Here is a 17,699-nt window from a genome sequence, read left to right on the forward strand (position 1 = left end):
CACTCACAGAGGTGCTGCTGGTGGTGGTGGGTTAATGGTAACTGTTACTTTCCCCTATGAGAAAATAAAAAAAAAATAACTCCACTCCAGCTGCCTAAAGAGTGCGTGGAAGAATCATACTCTGCCAAGAAGCTACTGGGTTGTTTTGTATTATTAGTGTAAGCTGCCTTGGGGATCATCTGATTGCAAGGCAGGTCACATATTTATCAATAAACGACACTCCTACACACACCATTATTCTCTGCAGAGGAAAACACCCATGGGAACAAAAGGGGAGCAATTTAAACTGGGGAAGGGGTTCAACACCCCTCCCCTTGTGCCCCAGCACTGATCCAAATTGCCACAGCTGCTCTTTGAAAGAAACGGATGTGAGGGGAACCAGAACACCTGGACTGTGGATATCATCAATGAATTGAGACTACCTGAAAATGAATTACTTGTTTTTGTTTTTCCTTATACTTAAATGTTTATTGCACTGATTGAATTTTTTTTATCACCAATTTAAAATAAATTCAATGACAATTATATTCTCTTATTGAATGAAGTTTTGTGTAGTTGATGTGTCTGAACTGATTAGGTATAGACCACCAAATAGAGGAGTCAATTGCAGCAACTGTTACCCTGCACATGCCTGATCTCATCTGATCTAGGAAGCTAAGCAGGGTCAGGCCTGGTTAGTACCTGGATGGGAGACCGCCTTGGAATACCGGGTGCTGTAGGCTTATACCAGTCTTTCGAGACTGAAGGTTGCCAACCAACCTGGGGCTGCCCTAGAGGACAGTTCAGGAGCTGCAGTTAGTGCAGAATACAGCAGCCCAGGTGGTTCCTGAAGCTAGGCGGTTTGATTCTGTTGGACCACTGCTTCAGCTACTGCATTGGCTGCCCATTTGTTTCTGGGCCCAATTCAAGCTGCTGGTATTAACTTTTAAATCCCTTCACAGTTTGGGTCCAGGTTGTTTGAGGGACTGCTTTCTTCCATACATTCCGGCCTGCTCTCTTAGATCATCTGGGGGGGCTCTTGTACAAGAGCTGCCTTTGTCCCAAGTTAGAGGGATAGTGGCACGAGAGCGAGCCTTCTCAGTAGTGACACCACAATTCCATAATTCCCTACTGGGGGAATTGAATTATCCCTCCCACATGGCTTTTCGGTGCGGGCTCAGAACATTTATGTTTCATCTGGGGTGATGTGTTGATGTCTACCCTCTGTACCACTGCAAAAGTGTTTTGGTCCAAATAGTTGGGTCCTCCCCCAGTGCTTTTATTGTTTTCATTAATGATTTTTATTGTTTTTACATATTGTGCATTTCAGTGTGGAACTTTGTAAGCCACCTTGGGCATTTGCTTTGGCATGGGAAAGGCAGAATATATATTTTAAAAATATTAATTATTTAATTAAGATATAACTACATTAAAGAGGATATGACAGGAAGGCGTATCAAATTGGGAGTGGAATGGAGGAAAAAGCGTTAACAGCTGAAGATCTACAAAGCTTTTAATGTGGGATTTCAGAAACTACAGGGTGACCCCAAAAAAACAGAACCCACAAATCTTTGAATAAAACTGTCAATTTCAATTTTTCATCTTTTTTTCTTTCAGTGTATACAAGTCGACTTTGTGCATGAAATACTGGAACAATAATCTTCCCCAATATGTCTTGGTTTGAGTCCAGTAAGTTTCTTGAAATTTACTGGACCTTTGTAGGATTTAATAAAATTTTTATGGGTTCTGTTTTTTTGGGGTCACCCTGCAGATGCATTTTTAAAGTAGAAAGCAAACTTAAATAACAATACTGTAAGCAGACCAAAGGATAATTTAGTATATCTGACTTATTTCTTGCACTTAGTTGAATACCAGGATTATTTATGTCACTAAACTGACTTTCAGTTATTCAAATTTACATTAGCTCTCTCTTTTTGCTTAGTTTTACTTATAACTGGCCCTCCTCACCCCAGCAGTGTCTTTTCTAGCAGCTAACTGCTGGTGTTCTTTTGCATCTTTTTAGATTGTGAACCCTTTAAAGACAGGGAGCCATCAAACAAACGTTTGATTTTCCCTGTAAACCGCTTTGTGAACTTTCCATTGAAAAGCGGTATATAAATACTGGTTGTTGTTGTTGTTGTTGATAATAATAATATAAACTACATGAATTTGAATTTCATAATTTGCTACAGTGAAACTGGAAATGAAGGGTTAGCCCTTTCCCCTCTTATAGTTGCAACACAGTATTTTAGATTGTAATGGCTAATAATAAAAGTTAATATGTTTACTCTGAATATTGCAGGACTGAATAATCCCATCAAAACATATGGGATCTGGAGGACAATTGCAGTAGAGAAACTACAGATTATAGGTAGGAAACATGTAAAAAATGACATGAAAAGTATCTCTGAAAATTAAGGGATACATTTACCATGGAGCAGCCAAGACAAAGAAGAAAGGATTATGGCTGGAGTACATAATAATCTTCCTATTCAAGTTAAAGAGGTTCAGGTCCTGGAAGCATGGCATTTATATGTTAAAGTTAACTTAAAAAATAAAAATCACTTTTTTTTTTTTGCATGAATATACAGTGCATCTCTAACAGCTCTCCAAGGCCATTTTATGAACAAATGTTATTGGATATGATGGAGGGAGGGAGATGAGGCTTTTGGAAGAGATTTGTATGCAGTCTATGATCCTATATTTGACTCATTCAGAGGAAACACAGTGCATATTCAAACACCACAAACACTTAGGACATGGTTAAGACAATTGCAATTGTATGATCTGAGGAGAGTCCATTAAAAAAGTATTATCATGCAGCCATGGTGGTAGCACTGCTACAATGGACTAACTGGGAACAAGGAAATTCCTCCTGGGAGAAAGAACATAAGAACAGCACCCCTGGATCAGGCCATAGGCCCATCTAGTCCAGCTTCCTGTATCTCACCAAATGCCCCAGGGAGCACACCAGATAACAAGAGACCTGCATCCTGGTGCCCTCCCTTGCATCTGACATAGCCCATTTCTAAAATCAGGAGGTTGCACGTACACATCATGGCTTGTAACCCGTAATGGATTTTTCCTCCAGAAACTTGTCCAATCCCCTTTTAAAGGCATCCAGGCCAGATGCCATCACCACATCCTGTGGCAAGGAGTTCCACAGACCAACCACACGCTGAGTAAAGAAATATTTTCTTTTGTGTAGAGATGTCAGTAGTGTTTTGGATATGGATACTATACTGCAACCTGTGAGGGAACTTCAGCTGTGGGAAGTCAGCGTAATTTCTGTGGGAGGTCAGCTGTGGGAGGTCAGCGTAATTTCAGCGTAATCCCCAGCCGCCTTAAGGGGTCAACATGCACCTGCACTAGCAATATCGCTGGTGCAAGTCTGAGTTGATCCGTGCAGGAGGATCAGGCCCGGGAATGGTAATAGGATTCAGCTCACTCGTATATAAAATGGACAGAAGGACTAGATACGTCAGTTTAACCCATTTCTGCCCAGCCCACAGGTGTACACATTTGATTCGTGTTGTGTATTTGCAACATTGGCCGGAAATGGCTTGAAGTGTGGCTGTATTCTTTCATCTATTATGGTTTTTTGTTACATATCATTGTAAATATTGTTATACTCTTTTTTTAATTTTGTAAAGCAAATTTTACAAAATGTACCCTTTGTAAAGAACCTAAAAAAATCTAGCTACGTTTTGAAATAGAAAAAAGATGAAGAAAGTAAACTAAGTTGCGGACCTGAATTATCTAACCTCATTGGAGCTTCAGGCCTAATCCTATCCAACTTTCCAGTGCCAATGCAGCTACAATGCAGCCCCTAGGTTGACTGCTCTCTCCACAGCAGAATGCAACATGCACCCTGCTGACACGGCTGTATCAGCGCTGGAAAGTTGTAGGGTTGGGCCCCCAATGCCAGAAGCCTGCAGTGAGTAACACCAGTTCTTTTTTACTTTCAGAAGCTTTTGCTCTCTTGTAATGAGCGCTCTTTTTTATTACATTCTACCTTTAGTGCCTCCTGCCTTGCACGCAGTCATAGTAGCAAAAGAGGGACTTTTTCAGGATCACTTATACATAAGTTGATGGTAATCTTGAAAAACCCTTCAGGGGAATCTGAGGAGGGCGGAACGGAAGGGGCCAGATGGGGATAGTTTGGAGCACTATCACTCTTAGATGGGCACCAGCCAACACTGATTTCCTTTTTCAGCAGAAATGTTCTTATTGTGAAATTCTTTAAATGGAACTCACAAATTAAAATGCCAGAATTTTCATGCCACGCCTTGTTTGGCCCTAACTTAAAAGTACTAAAATGTACAAATATACAAATATACATTTACACACACACACACACAAGGGCTTGGCAATAGGATTACATAAGTTTCTTTTAGTTATGAGGAAATCATAGTTTTTTCCCATTTATTTTGTTGATGCCCCACCAGAAAGTGACAGCTTATCTGACTGTCAGGGTGTCAGTCTGAATTCAACTGTGATGAAGTATAAGTATACTTACAATATACAGTATAATATAACCCCTGCTAACTGGGCAAAGAACCCCTACTAAATGGGCACGGAGGCACCTTTTAAAGTGATGTCCTCTTACATTTAGCAGGAGGAGAGTCACTCCCACCCAGCATGGTGTCTTTTTCAGTGGCTGTTGCTGGTGTCTCTTCTGTATATTTTTAGGTTGTGAACACTTTGGGGACAGGGGACAATTTATTGATTCATTTTACTATGTAAACCACTATGTGAACTACTCCTGTTGAAAAATATATAAATACTCATCATCATCATAAATTTGCAGCAGTGTAAATTGTGAATGGCTGACAGCCCAATTCTATGCATGTCTACTCAGAAGTAAGTCTCATTAAAGTCAATGGGGCTTACTCCCAGGAAAGTGTGGATAGGGTTGGGCTGTGAATCCCCAAATTTTAGATTGAAATAGAAACCTAATCCTTTCCCAACTGCAGTTTCCATGTTAATGGAAGAAGACTAATCCTGTTTATCATCATCATCATCATCATCATTATTAAATAATAATAATAATAATAATAATAATAATAATAATAATAATAATAATAATATCATCATCATCATCATAAGAACATAAGAACAGCCCCACTGGATCAGGCCATAGGCCCATCTAGTCCAGCTTCCTGTATCTCACAGCGGCCCACCAAATGCCCCAGGGAGCACACCAGATAACAAGAGACCTCATCCTGGTGCCCTCCCCTACATCTGGCATTCTGACTTAACCCATTCCTAAAATCAGGAGGTTGCGCATACTCATCATGGCTTGTACCCCATAATGGATTTTTCCTCCAGAAACTCGTCCAATCCCCTTTTAAAGGCGTCTAGGCTAGACGCCAGCACCACATCCTGTAGAATATTCACATCATCATTAAGAATACAGCAATACTCCAACAGTGCAGGGGATATATTCCCTAAAAGTCAAGTGCTACGTAAAACAGCACTATAAGAGACATTGCCGCTAATGAGGCAAGAAACTGGCACTGATTGGTCACGTACTACTCAGAGTGCACTGCTGTCATTGGCTACATTAACTGTCAAGGACGAAGAGCACTGCAGTTAAACAACACTAAAGAGAACAGTGTTATAGGAGGCATTATTGTTCAGTTTTTATACACTGTACCACTTTTCATGAAAAAGATTCACAAAACTGCTTAAAAAGCTGCTAAACAAACAAATTGCTCCGGGTTCCAAAAGGGTCTATTATCTAAGAAAATGTAGGAGCAACACCAACCAACAGCCATGGCAAAAGATGATACCCTGGGTTGAAGAGGCACAAAGGCTCTCCCCCTGCTAAATATAAGAGAGCTGCCATTTAAAAAAAGGCCTCCTTGCCCAGTTTCAGAGGTTCGTGTTCATGTGTCATTCGTAACTGGTGTTGTGATTGTGTGTATTGTCTCATTTTGACTCATATCTGTTTTCATATCTGAGCTGGCTCTCAGCCATTAAGCAAGAAAAAACACAAGAAACCTGACAAGGATTCCCCAGCAAGTCACTGTTTTATTTTCAGACTTCCCTTTTTGAAAAAAGGTTGTTGAGTGGATAATGACTCAATAATGTCAGGCAAACAAATTATCTACATATATATATATGAAACTGCTGTATGCTGAGTCAGAGTATTGGTTCATCTAGACCAGTATTTGTCCATGCTGACTGGCAGCTGCCCTCCAGGGTTCAGATGGGGTTTTTCCCCATTACCTGGAGATAACAGGGGTTGGATCTGGGGCTTTTCCAAGTGTAAAGCAGGTGCTTTGCCACTGAGCTACAGTCCATTCCTTTCAAAACAGAACATATTGAAACTCTGCTTAAGATCTTGATTGATGGGGGGGACAATTTGCCTGAAGATTGATGCTGTTGTATTTTTCAACTGATATTCAGGCAAAATAGTGCTGTCGTGGTCTGGGTAGTGAGGTCAAACAGCAGTATAAGCCCTGCGCAATCAAATGCAAATCAGATCCAGCCCTGCCATTGGTCCAAACTGACTGAAAGTTGGCAAGGAGCATCAAGGTGTTGCCAGATGCAAGGGAGAGCACCAGGATGCTGGTCTCTTGTTGTCTTGTGTGCTCCTTGAGCCATTTGCTTGGGCCACTGTGAGATACAGGAGACTGGACTAGATGGGACTATGGCCTGATCCAGCAGGGCTGTTCTTATGTTCTTATGCCCATATTTGGGCCAAATTTCACAGTGACAATTATGATGGTACCTAGGATTTCTACATGCTGTACAAAAAGTAAAATACTGTATAAGACAGGCCGTGGCAGCCCACTATGGAAAGGAAAATAGGGATCATAGGAGAGGCGAATTCAGATATATATAATAAATAAAAAGTGAGACAATTTCAGGCCATCAGTACCATCAGTACCTACGAAACAAATGTCTTTGGTTATCCACTACATGTATCCTTGGAGATGGTGATTAATATAATGCTGTGGCATTCCAGTTACGGTATGAATCAGTCCAGAGAAGGAACTTAAACCTGGGTTTGCCACATCCAAACCAAATGCTGTAGCCGCTGCACCACACTGATGTGGAGAAAATAACCACTGGACACCTGCAAGTGGTGACAGAAATCTTTGTCATGCAATTATCTTTTGCATTTTGCCGCACTAAATATGTTTCTCATTTTCTATATCCTTATGTGTAAATATGCATCTATATCTGCCATCCCAGCAGTTGATGAGCCCCCTTGTCCCCATAGCCTACTGTGCCTAAAGCTGCAAACCTATACACATTTTCCTGGGAATAGGCCCTGTTGAACAAAATGGGACATACTTCTGAGTAGACATGGATAGGACTGCGCTGCAAGCCTAAGAATGTGTACAGTATATTAAATAACTATGTATTCTTCCACCATTGACCCCGTCTCCACCTCTGTTCCCTTCCTTTGCTGTCAACTTTGTAGCTTGTTTAGTTTGCAAGCCCATGGGAGCAGGGACCAGAACTCTAGCTGTGGGGAAGCTCTAGGGCTTCTCCTATGGCAGGAGCAGTGATGTCATCAGCAGAAACAGTCAAGTGCTGATGACATCACTATTTTCAAAAGACCTTTCAGAAGCATCAAGCTCAGCAAGAGGCAAACTGAATCTTTTGCTTAGAGGCATATGTTAATATCTGGGCCATCATCTTTTCCAAGGGCTGCCTCAGTGACAGAATGCAGCTCATGTAAGATTGAGAGCCCAATCCTATGCCTGTCCACTCAGAAGTAAGTCCCATAATAGTCAATGGAGCTTACTCCCAGGAAAGTGTGGATAGGTTTGCAGCCTAAGGTTACAAACCTATGCAAATTTACTTGGGAATAAATCCTACTAAACACAGTGGGACTTCTGCACCCACATGCTTAGACTGATATACTATGTCTCTCTGATATACTTTTTACATTGAACAGATTTTTGATTTACTTTTACATTTGATTCGAAGTATTCGAAAAAAAAAAATACTGTATATTATTATTGCAATTCACTTGAAGAGTTTGGTCTGAAAATGTTTGAAATGTGCAAGATCTTTATAGAAGAACTGGGAATAAGAGGCAGGAGAAGGAAACAAGTGCCCTTAGTGGGCTATCGGAGGAGTATCGTGACAGGCTCTTGTACTTCAAATTTACCACGATGCCACTGGCATGTTAAAGTATGACCATGAATCACGATGTACAGGCCTCCCACATTATCCACAGGGATTCCGTTCCAGGAACCCCCGCGGATAAGGAAACCCATGGACCCATCCGTGGGTTTTGGAGGCTCTGTAATCCTCAGGAAGTGATATGAGCTATGCTCCCATCACCTGTGGAGGGTATTCTGAGGGCCAGGGAGGGCAACACATGGCTTTAAAGGGTCACTTCTAGTTTTAAGGAAAAACCAGAAGTGATGTTTTAAGGCCTTAAAAGACCTTCAGAGGGCCAGAGAGGTCTCACGCTGTCTCCCTGGCCCTCAGAACAGCCTCCAGAGGCAATAGCCTCCGGAGGGTCCATGTCGGTCCAACCCACGGGTTTGGGGATCTATGAAAAATGAAATCAACAGGTCCCAATTCTGAGGATACAGCAGGTCCACTCTGTTTAGAGGGAAGGTGTTTTAGAGAGGGGAAAGGAGAGACTCCAGAGGGCTCAAATCATAGTTCACATTTATTTGGATTTTCCCTTCCTGTAGGAGGGGACAATCCAAATAAACGCAGTGCCAGTAGCAAAATTTTAATGAAACAAGCAGCAAAACAATAATATAGTGGCAAATACACAAGCAACCATATACCAACAGCCCTGTTTAGAATGAACTCTCTCTCTCTCTCTCTCTCTCTCTCTCTCTCTCTCTCTCTGTGTGTGTGTGTGTTTCAACTCAAAGAGCTATTTGAAAGAAGGCTTGATACTCAGAATGAGAGGGGGGACATGCACATAATTTCTATCGAGGAAAGAGAGTGGGGTCAGAGATCACTCTGAGCAGTCATGCTAGCATGTTTGGTTCTTAGGTGGTTTGCCTAGGAGGGCAAATAATATTTTAGGAAAAACAGTCACAAAGGTGAATGAAAGAGAGAAAAAATAGGTGCGAGGAGGCGCAGAGAAATGAAGAGCATAACTGCAGTGCATGGGCACAGATGGCTCAGTGCATTCAAGGGGTTGGACAGTGGGGACGAAAACCAATGAGGCTGGGTTGGAGGGGCCTTGCTATTCACCTGTAGTGGGCAGTGGAAGACTACAAGCAGCCTTAATCAACATCAATATCCTTGAGGGAGAATCCTTTGGGAGACCTCCCCTTGGAAACACAAGCGGTTTGTTCAGTCCAACGCATATTTATGGTCAGAAGTCATACTAGATTGGCTAAGCCACAATGTTCTAGAGAGCCTGAAGATTCTCCAGGTTCTTGCCTACAGTGTGTGCCTGCAAGATCAGCAGCCACCCCTGCAAAAGGGACTGATCTGACCAGAATGCAGGAAGGCAGACAACCAGATCACATTTATTACAAGGGGTGAAACTGGGTGGGGAGAGATAGGAATGGGGCGAGGAGATGGTGGTAGGAACTGGACATGGCCGCAATGGTGTGCGCCAGATCCTATCCTCGCCTTTTTGAGGCTGCCTGCCCTTTCTTCTTCTTGGACTTGTAGGAGACCCATTGGTGGTTGTGGGGCTTAAGGAGGAGTAAAGGAAATAATTCCCCTTCCCCCCAAACTCCCCCTGCTGGATACAACACACACCTTTTTGGTGCCGCCAGATTGGGGGAGGGGGAAGGACGGAACTGGGATCTTACTCACTTATTCCTGGTGGGTGATTCAAATGGGAACATTAGCAAGTGGAGAAGGAGGCTTTCCCTCCACTCTGTTCCTAATCAGGATCCTTTCTGCTCACCTCCTGCCTGCTTTTTTTCCATGCTAGGAGGCCAATGAGAGCTTCCTTACAGTAGGAAAATAGCTGCCACGGGGGACCAATCAAAATCAGAACTCTGTCGAGGTCACAGGTTAAAGTCTCCATCTAACCAGCTGTGGTCCAAATCCAAATCACTCTCTACCCACTCACCCCCACAACTGTAAAAAACAAACACAACAACGTCACAAGGGCCAAACTGCAGTGGCGGGGCCACCCAGGGCCATGACTGCAAATTGCTACCTTCCACTAGCTGGGGTGCCACCCCCAGTTGGTCACGTATGCTGCCTCCCGTCTGAGTTCAGAACAGAACAACTCTCCCCCGGACATGGGGGGTCGCGGTACTTCTTCACACTGCATAATGCAGCTGCGGAATTCATTGATGCAAAATATGAAGATGGTCACTAGCTAGGATGGCTTTAAAAGAGGACTGGACATAATCATGGAGGACAAGTCTTCCAATGGCTACTAGTTATAGATGCACTATGTCCAGGTTCAGCGTCAGGATGCTTCTAAAAACCAACTGCAGGAGAGCAATGGCAGGAGAGGGTTGTTGCTTTTCTGCCCTGCTTGTTTCCAGAAGTATCTGGAAGGATAACATGGGAAACAGGATGCTGGAACAGATGGATGTTTGGCCTGATCCAGCTCTTCTTATGACCTAATGACAAACACATTAAAGCCTCACCATAGGCAAGAAGCGATCAGAGCAGCAGCAAGCTGGACTGCTGCTGTGCAAAGTAACTACCGGACAACACTGAACTGTGCAATACTATGGGATGCCTTCACCAAACAGGGTCACTAAAGCCAAAGAAGGGTGGCACAATGGCATGGTATCGCAATGTCATAGAGATCTTGGGGCGATCTTCTATTCCCTCATCCCAAACATCACAATGCATTTGGGGCTGAAGTAATTTTTGGCAATACTTCTGCCTTGAAGGGGTCCAGGAAGTTTTTTTTTTGGGGGGGGAGCGTGTCAACGAAGTGGAGCTGAAGGGAACGTGGGTGGCGATGGAAAGCCCAGGGCTGAGAGAAGCATCTGCAGGGATGAGGGGGGGCATCCCGTGTTGTGTGGTTAATCCAAGTAGGCTGTTCGCAGATCAGCGCTGAAGTGGTTTCCTTTTTTCATCCCGAAAAGAGGAAGCCAGTCGCTCAGAGCCCTCTCTACTCCCTTCCTCGAAACTGCGCATTAGGCTCATCCACTTGGTTTCGAATAAAACTAACTAAGAGGCCCTTGTAATTTGGGACATTTTGGATCCGTGAAAATGAAACCTACTGGGCTTAAAAAGCGCCCCAGGATGGAGTATGGGGACAGACATTGCCTTCTTGGACAGGTGGACAGACACCCCACTAATTGCAGAACCTCAAGATGCGTCTGTGTGGTAAGAATGGAAGAAAGATTTGCTGTGTTTATGCTTCTGCCGTTCCATGCCTTGATCCTTGAGTAGGCTGCAGGGTACTGGAAGGCAGCCCTGGGGGCTGCTTTGGGGGGCATCATGAAGTGCAAGCAAGGGGCAATATGTGAAGATCGGAGGACTCCGCAACAAGGAGAGACACTGTCAGGCCTTGCCTTTCTGTTTGTCAGGGTGGTGATTCACAGAACAGATTCAAGAGTAGCATAAAATGACAGACACCTCATGTTGTCAGTGATTTAGTTTCTGGGTACATTTTACCATGGGGGGGGGATAACATTCGTTTCATGTGCCAAATGGTCTGTAGGCATCTCTGGACACCCATCATAGTGCTGTTTGTTGTTGTTGTTGTTGGAAGAGGAACTGGCTGGTAGATTTATCTCTTTTGGAATCTTTGGAATTGGAAAAAATTGGAATCTTTTGTCCATTTGGAATCTTTTGTCAAAATGATGATGATGAACTGCTTTTCAATAGTGGTTCACCAAGTGGTTTACATACCAAAATAAATCATGGCACAGTGTTGTATAATCAGTTGGAACAACACAGGCCCTATCTGCAGGATGACATAGTCTAAAAATGAAAACATGGCACGTTAGGGAGGAAAGTAACGGCAAAGAGGGAAAGAGAATGAACTCAGAACAGCCAGGTGAATTTGCTGTCAAAAGAAGCTGATGGGAAGGCCTCTGTCTCCCAGGACCACTGACTGGTTGGCATTATTGGGCAGCTGCCAAGGATCCTGAGACCACTCCTGTGCTCCTGGCCTTGGGATGCTAGAGGCAGACTGACTTCCTTGGAATCCACCCAGGTGGAAGGAGACTCAAGGAGGGCTGTTTGCCAGGAGCCCCCTGAAACTGGAGCAGGTCCTACTTTGTTGTCTGTTGCTGCTGGAGTCTAAGGGAGGGATGGGGACAGGTGATAGCTGAATCAGACTGGCTGGTGGAAAGGGCCTTGGCTAGCAGTTTTGCTTTGTATCTAAGGAACACCAAGCAGTGTCTCATTGTGTCCTGACATTTAACCTGTATGGCAGGTTAGGTTGAAGAATTACATACATAAGACCTTTAGGTTGAAGAATTATTAACCCAGGGTTACAGGTCCATAAGTTGAGTGAGTTTGTATCCGGCTGTCCCCAATTCAAATCTGATACCCTTGCCTCTTTCCATGACACTGCAATTCTCACTGTGTCATGGCCACCTCAGTTCTTTTTTGTCTTCTATTGTCCGTTGCTGTCATACAAGTTGTTGCTTTGCAGTGAGTTTTTGCGCAACCCTGGCCTATTAATATCTCGGAACTGTTTTCCCCTTTACTCTAAACTTAGACTCTGAAGGCACTGAAAATATCTCTGGTTAGCCAGTGAAATTTCCCTCAAATGGGTTTCCCCATTGTGATATGCAGCCCTGTGACAGTCCTGCAAACCAAACCAGCATCTCCACAGAACCTCCATGACACGAATTGTGGGAGTCACATGGTCCCTGTTGTATTTGTTTCCCAGACCTGGGCACTTGTCTCAAATCTGGGAGATGTCCCAATATCTCCAATCTACCCCCTTTCCCATACAGAAATCATTTCCTTCTTACTTTTAACTGTGTGGGTCTCATTCCAGGTGCAGCTCTTCTTCTCCAGGCTCTCCTCAATTTTGGCCTTGTCATCGTGGCAGTCTCATCTGCTCTCCAGGAGGCAAAAAAACCAGGGCTTGCAAGTGACCACCACAGGCGGGTGGATCTGCAGGAAGAATTTAGAAGCAACTTAAAACTTTCACGACAACTCCTCTACAAAACACGGATCCTTACTCGTCAATACGTACGTCTGCTCTTGTTTTCCTCTTTGGGATACGAACTGGCTGATAGCACTTTTTTAAAGAAACACATTTTAAAAACCTCTACTATTGGGAGTCTTTTCTCTTTAAATACAACTGGAAAATAACAGAAAAGGCAATTAGCCAGCAAACAATCATGAGAATGCTTAACTCAGCAATTCACAGATATAGCAGGTCACAATAAATTCAATTTTCAAATCAATGAAATGGACTGGTAGGAATAAACCTGATCATTTGGGTCCACTTACAACCCAATCCTAAAGCCTGCAGCTCCACCGGGTGCAATGGCACCAAAATGGTGAACACTGCATCCAGTGGTACCATTGAGACTTTCATCCCCTTCCCCTGAGGAAAGCCCCAAGCCCTGCAATGGTCTGCTCCAACCATTTTGCCTTACAGCATATATACCTTACACCATGTTTGCAACACCCAGCACCAGTGCTGGAGCTCAGCACCGGCACTGTGACTGTTTAGACTTGGGTCCTTAGTTAGCTTAATGTTTCAATAGACAGTAAACAATAATAAAAATTTGTAGCGATTTATGGGTCTATCAGCTCTCTTGATCAGTTAACCAGTTTTGTTCTTCTTGTTGTTAGATTAAACTTTTACCCCACCTTCTCCTCCTCTAAGGAGGTCAAGGTTGCCTACATGTCTTCCTTCTCATGTTATTTTCACAACTCTCCTGTGGGGTAAGTTAGGCAGAGAGAGCGAGAGAGAGCGAGAGTGAGAGAGTGAGAGAGAGAGAGAGAGAGAGGTAACTGGCACAAGTTTACCCAGCAAGCTTCATCAGTTTGAACCCAGGTCTCTCAGTCCTAGTGTATTGGCAGGATCTCAAATTGGGAAATAATTTTAAAGATTTTGCCATGTGAAGGATAAGGAGAAATGGACCTTGATTTGGTCTAGAACAGGGATGTCAAACTTGTTTCATACAGAAGGCCGAAGTTAGCATGCAGGATGCCTACTGAGGGCCAGAAGTGACATCATTAAGCAGAAAGTGGCATCATTAAGTGGATAACCCAGTTATTATGGGTGCTGGATAAATTGCTTCCGAGAGCCGCATTTGGCCCACAGGCCTTATGTTTGACATTCCTGGTCTAGAACATGAAAATTCCATCTTCCTAATCCTTTTTCAGATCACCTTGTAACATAAATGATAGTCTGGTGAAGAGTTGCCAGGTTTTAACTAGACCTTCTTGCAGATTATGATACCAGCTTGATGATGGAATGACTTGTGCCATACAAATGTGCCTTGAAGGCCCTCTCTCCTTCCCTGCCTCCCCACATCTCAAACTGTGTATTACTTAAGACACAGTGGCAATGGAGGGTTGACCAGTGTCTTTTCTTTCCAGCTTTCTGAGCGTCTGCCTGGAGTCCAACTCACTTTCCTATCACGTTCAGAGCTGCTTCCTTCAGCCAGTCTCAGTGTCCAGAACTGGTTGTCTCTTTCGGTAAGAACATCTTTAAAATGTTTTTGCTTAAAGCTTGCATATCCCACCTTTCAATGAAATATTCTCAAGGCATCTTATGAGACATGATTGATATGACAATTTTTTTTTTTAAACCAACAATTAAAACAGTGTTCATCAACAGCAGCAATCACTGCAGGAAGAGCTAAAAAGTTTTGGCATGAGGTGAATGGATAGGGAGAATCCCCTAACAGTGGTGCCACTTCCAAAATACCTGGTAGTCAATCACTTATACATACTCCCAGCTTATATTGGTTTTATACCAGTTTTGTTGACATGGCTTCCCACAAAGGATCTTGGGAATTATAGTTCGCTGAAAATGCTGATACTATTAAATAACAGTGCCTTAGCCCCTCTCAGAGAACTACAGTTTTTGTCGGCTGTATTTACACAATCACTTTTAGGAGACCCCAACTGCAATCCTATGCATACTTTCCTGGGAGCAGGCCCCACAGAGCTCAAAGGAACTTACTTCTGACTAGACAAGCATAGGATTGTGCTGTTAGGCATAGTCTATTGCCTGGATGAAAACATTTTGCAGGCTTTCACAGCATTTCAAGTTGCACCCTAAAAAACAAAACACCAACCTAGATGACCTGAAGTTCTCTAAGAGTTGCATGTACATGTGGGAACGAGTGTTGTAGTTGCCTATTGGCTAATATGCATGACCTAGTGCACACCCATCTTCGCATCCTACCCTAACAATTCCTAGAGAACATTTGGAATGGTTACTAATTTTCTTGAAAAATATGTTAAGATGTTAAAATACGTGAAAGGATGAGTGTGTGACCCCATATGTGTTCTTGTTGCCCTCTGACAAAAGCACAGCGTTTCAGTAGAGAGGGCCTGCCCAAGACTTCTTGACGCCCAAGGTGGCATGCCAAATCCTACCTGGTGATGTGCCAGTTTCTGCTGTTCTGACACTCCAGCCCACCTCCCAGTCTCCACTCCAGCCCAGTCTCCTCCCCTTCACACTCCTGCTGTGTTCCCCTCTTCCAGTCCAGGGAATGAGAGGAGGAGGAAGGTCAGGGGGAGGCAAGTGGAAGGAAGGAGGAGGGTGTCTCTGCCAATCCACTGTCTGAAGCAACCTCTTTAGCTGTCCTCATGGATGGGCCAGCCGTGACAATAGGTGTGAAAGGAAAGGAAAGGAAAGAAGAAAGGAAAGAAGCAGGACACCCAGGTACTCCTGATGGATTTTCTTTTTAACCCTGTCATTTTCCCTAGGTTGCCGAGCGCCTATCGCACATGGCCAAGATGCTGGCATTTTATCAGGAACTGGTGAGGCAGCTGATGGCCCACGAAGCACAAAAGGAGAACTGTCACTTCACCCATCGATTTGTAGAGCTCAGTGTGTTCCTCCGAGACCTGAGTAGTCATGTGAGTTATCAGGTGGGTCCATTTTTTCCTTTGGGGCCTGTATTTGGGGCGTTTTCCTTTTGCCTTTTGCAGTGTCTTACTCTTCTTGAATTCCCCCTGTAGATTTCACTTTGGGGCCTGCCATTGGAAGACCAGCCCGAACCCACACACAGCCCCCCTCAAATCCTTCAGCATGAGAGTGCATGGAGAAACCGCCAGGAAGTGTACCACGTCTTGCGCTCCCTTGAGAGTGTCCTGTGCCGTATTGTGAGAGATTTCGAGATACTGAGAGTGAAGGTTGCCAAACATTCTTCCCATCTGGGAGCCACCAAGTCTCCTGCTTCCCATCATCTCCCTTTCTAACCCTTTTCCCCACCAGGTAATGCAGGCATCCTGGTATCCAGCCCCCTCCCCCTTAGTAATTTATGAACGTAATCTATTCTGATATAAAATGTCTAATTTATATCTATTTATTTATAAATATATAAAATGTAATATTAATTTATTTTGTCAATAAATGGAATTGAAAAACCACCACCTCTGCTTCACATCAGACTTTTAAAGTTCTGTAATTAAATCCTTTAAAAGCATTGGTATGGAACCAATGCAGGTGTACTAAGCACCATTGTAACCAGTGGGGAGAAGCTAGCTGTGGCTAATTTGGCTAAATGGAGGCAGGCCTGTGTGCTTACTGCTTTCTGTGCTACATGAGTGGGCCATGACACATCCAGGCATTTGCACTTCTTGCACTGAATGCTAGGCTGGGCCCACAAGAACAAGAAGCCGGTCAGATATTCAGGTATCATTTCAATGTATAATTCTAAAAATGGCAGCCCCTTTTACATATACTGTTTCGGGCATAGTTGCCACAGCCTCTGTTCCCTCATCTCTGAAGGCTGTGTCAGTTCATTGTTTGCATGGTTTGTGAACACACCAGAAAGCAGGACCATATGAATGGAAGACTTTTACACATGGATCTATGTCAAAGCAGTGATGGAAACAGAGGAAACCACACCAGGAAAGATATACCTTTTTCCTTTGGATACTACAGTGAACTGGATCCGCTTTCCCCAACATACACAAATGAACCCTATGATATAATCCAGTGTGATGTAATGATTAGAGAGAACCAAAACCTTGGGTTCACATCCCAACTCAGCCATGATGCTCCTTGGGTGCATTTGTGAACTTGTGTCCAGTTCTGGTCGCCGCATCTCCAAAAAGACATAGTGGAAATGGAAAAGGTGCAAAAGAGAGCGACTAAGATGATTACGGGGCTGGGGCACCTTCCTTATGAGGAAAGGCTACGGCGTTTGGGCCTCTTCAGCCTAGAAAAGAGACGCTTGAGGGGGGACATGATTGAGACATACAAAATTATGCAGGGGATGGACAGAGTGGATAGGGAGATGCTCTTTACACTCTCACATAATACCAGAACCAGGGGACATCCACTAAAATTGAGTGTTGGGCGGGTTAGGACAGACAAAAGAAAATATTTCTTTACTCAGCGCGTGGTCAGTCTGTGGAACTCCTTGCCACAGGATGTGGTGCTGGCGTCTAGCCTAGACGTCTTTAAAAGGGGATTGGACGAGTTTCTGGAGGAAAAATCCATTATGGGGTACAAGCCATGATGTGTATGCGCAACCTCCTGATTTTAGGAATGGGTTAAGTCAGAATGCCAGATGTAGGGGAGAGCACCAGGATGAGGTCTCTTGTTATCTGGTGTGCTCCCTGGGGCATTTGGTGGGCCGCTGTGAGATACAGGAAGCTGGACTAGATGGGCCTATGGCCTGATCCAGTGG

The 17,699-nt window shown here is 43.8% G+C and overlaps 1 protein-coding gene and 1 pseudogene across 1 annotated transcript; both read left to right on the forward strand.

Moving 5' to 3' along the window:
* Positions 1-602: 602 nt before the first annotated feature.
* LOC136654601 (5S ribosomal RNA) lies at positions 603-722 on the forward strand (annotated as a pseudogene).
* Positions 723-8,144: 7,422 nt separating this feature from the next.
* Positions 8,145-16,260, forward strand: IL27 (interleukin 27). Its single transcript, XM_066630332.1, has 5 exons — positions 8,145-8,232; positions 12,863-13,059; positions 14,425-14,523; positions 15,766-15,930; positions 16,021-16,260. Exons 1-5 carry the CDS (start codon positions 8,145-8,147, stop codon positions 16,258-16,260), a joined length of 789 nt encoding a protein of 262 aa, XP_066486429.1.
* Positions 16,261-17,699: the final 1,439 nt, after the last annotated feature.

The sequence above is a fragment of the Tiliqua scincoides genome, chromosome 5 (genome assembly GCF_035046505.1).
Source record: "Tiliqua scincoides isolate rTilSci1 chromosome 5, rTilSci1.hap2, whole genome shotgun sequence".
In the NCBI taxonomy this organism is placed as follows: Eukaryota; Metazoa; Chordata; class Lepidosauria; order Squamata; family Scincidae; genus Tiliqua; species Tiliqua scincoides.

What these genes read in the sequence shown, in the direction of transcription:
- IL27 (XM_066630332.1), top strand. Translation starts at nt 8,145, where the DNA reads ATGAATCACGATGTACAGGCCTCCCACATTATCCACAGGGATTCCGTT. An exon ending in GGAAACCCATGGACCCATCC is followed by an intron (nt 8,233 to 12,862) that starts GTGGGTTTTGGA and finishes GTCTCATTCCAG; the next exon opens with GTGCAGCTCTTCTTCTCCAG. An exon ending in AGAACTGGTTGTCTCTTTCG is followed by an intron (nt 14,524 to 15,765) that starts GTAAGAACATCT and finishes CATTTTCCCTAG; the next exon opens with GTTGCCGAGCGCCTATCGCA.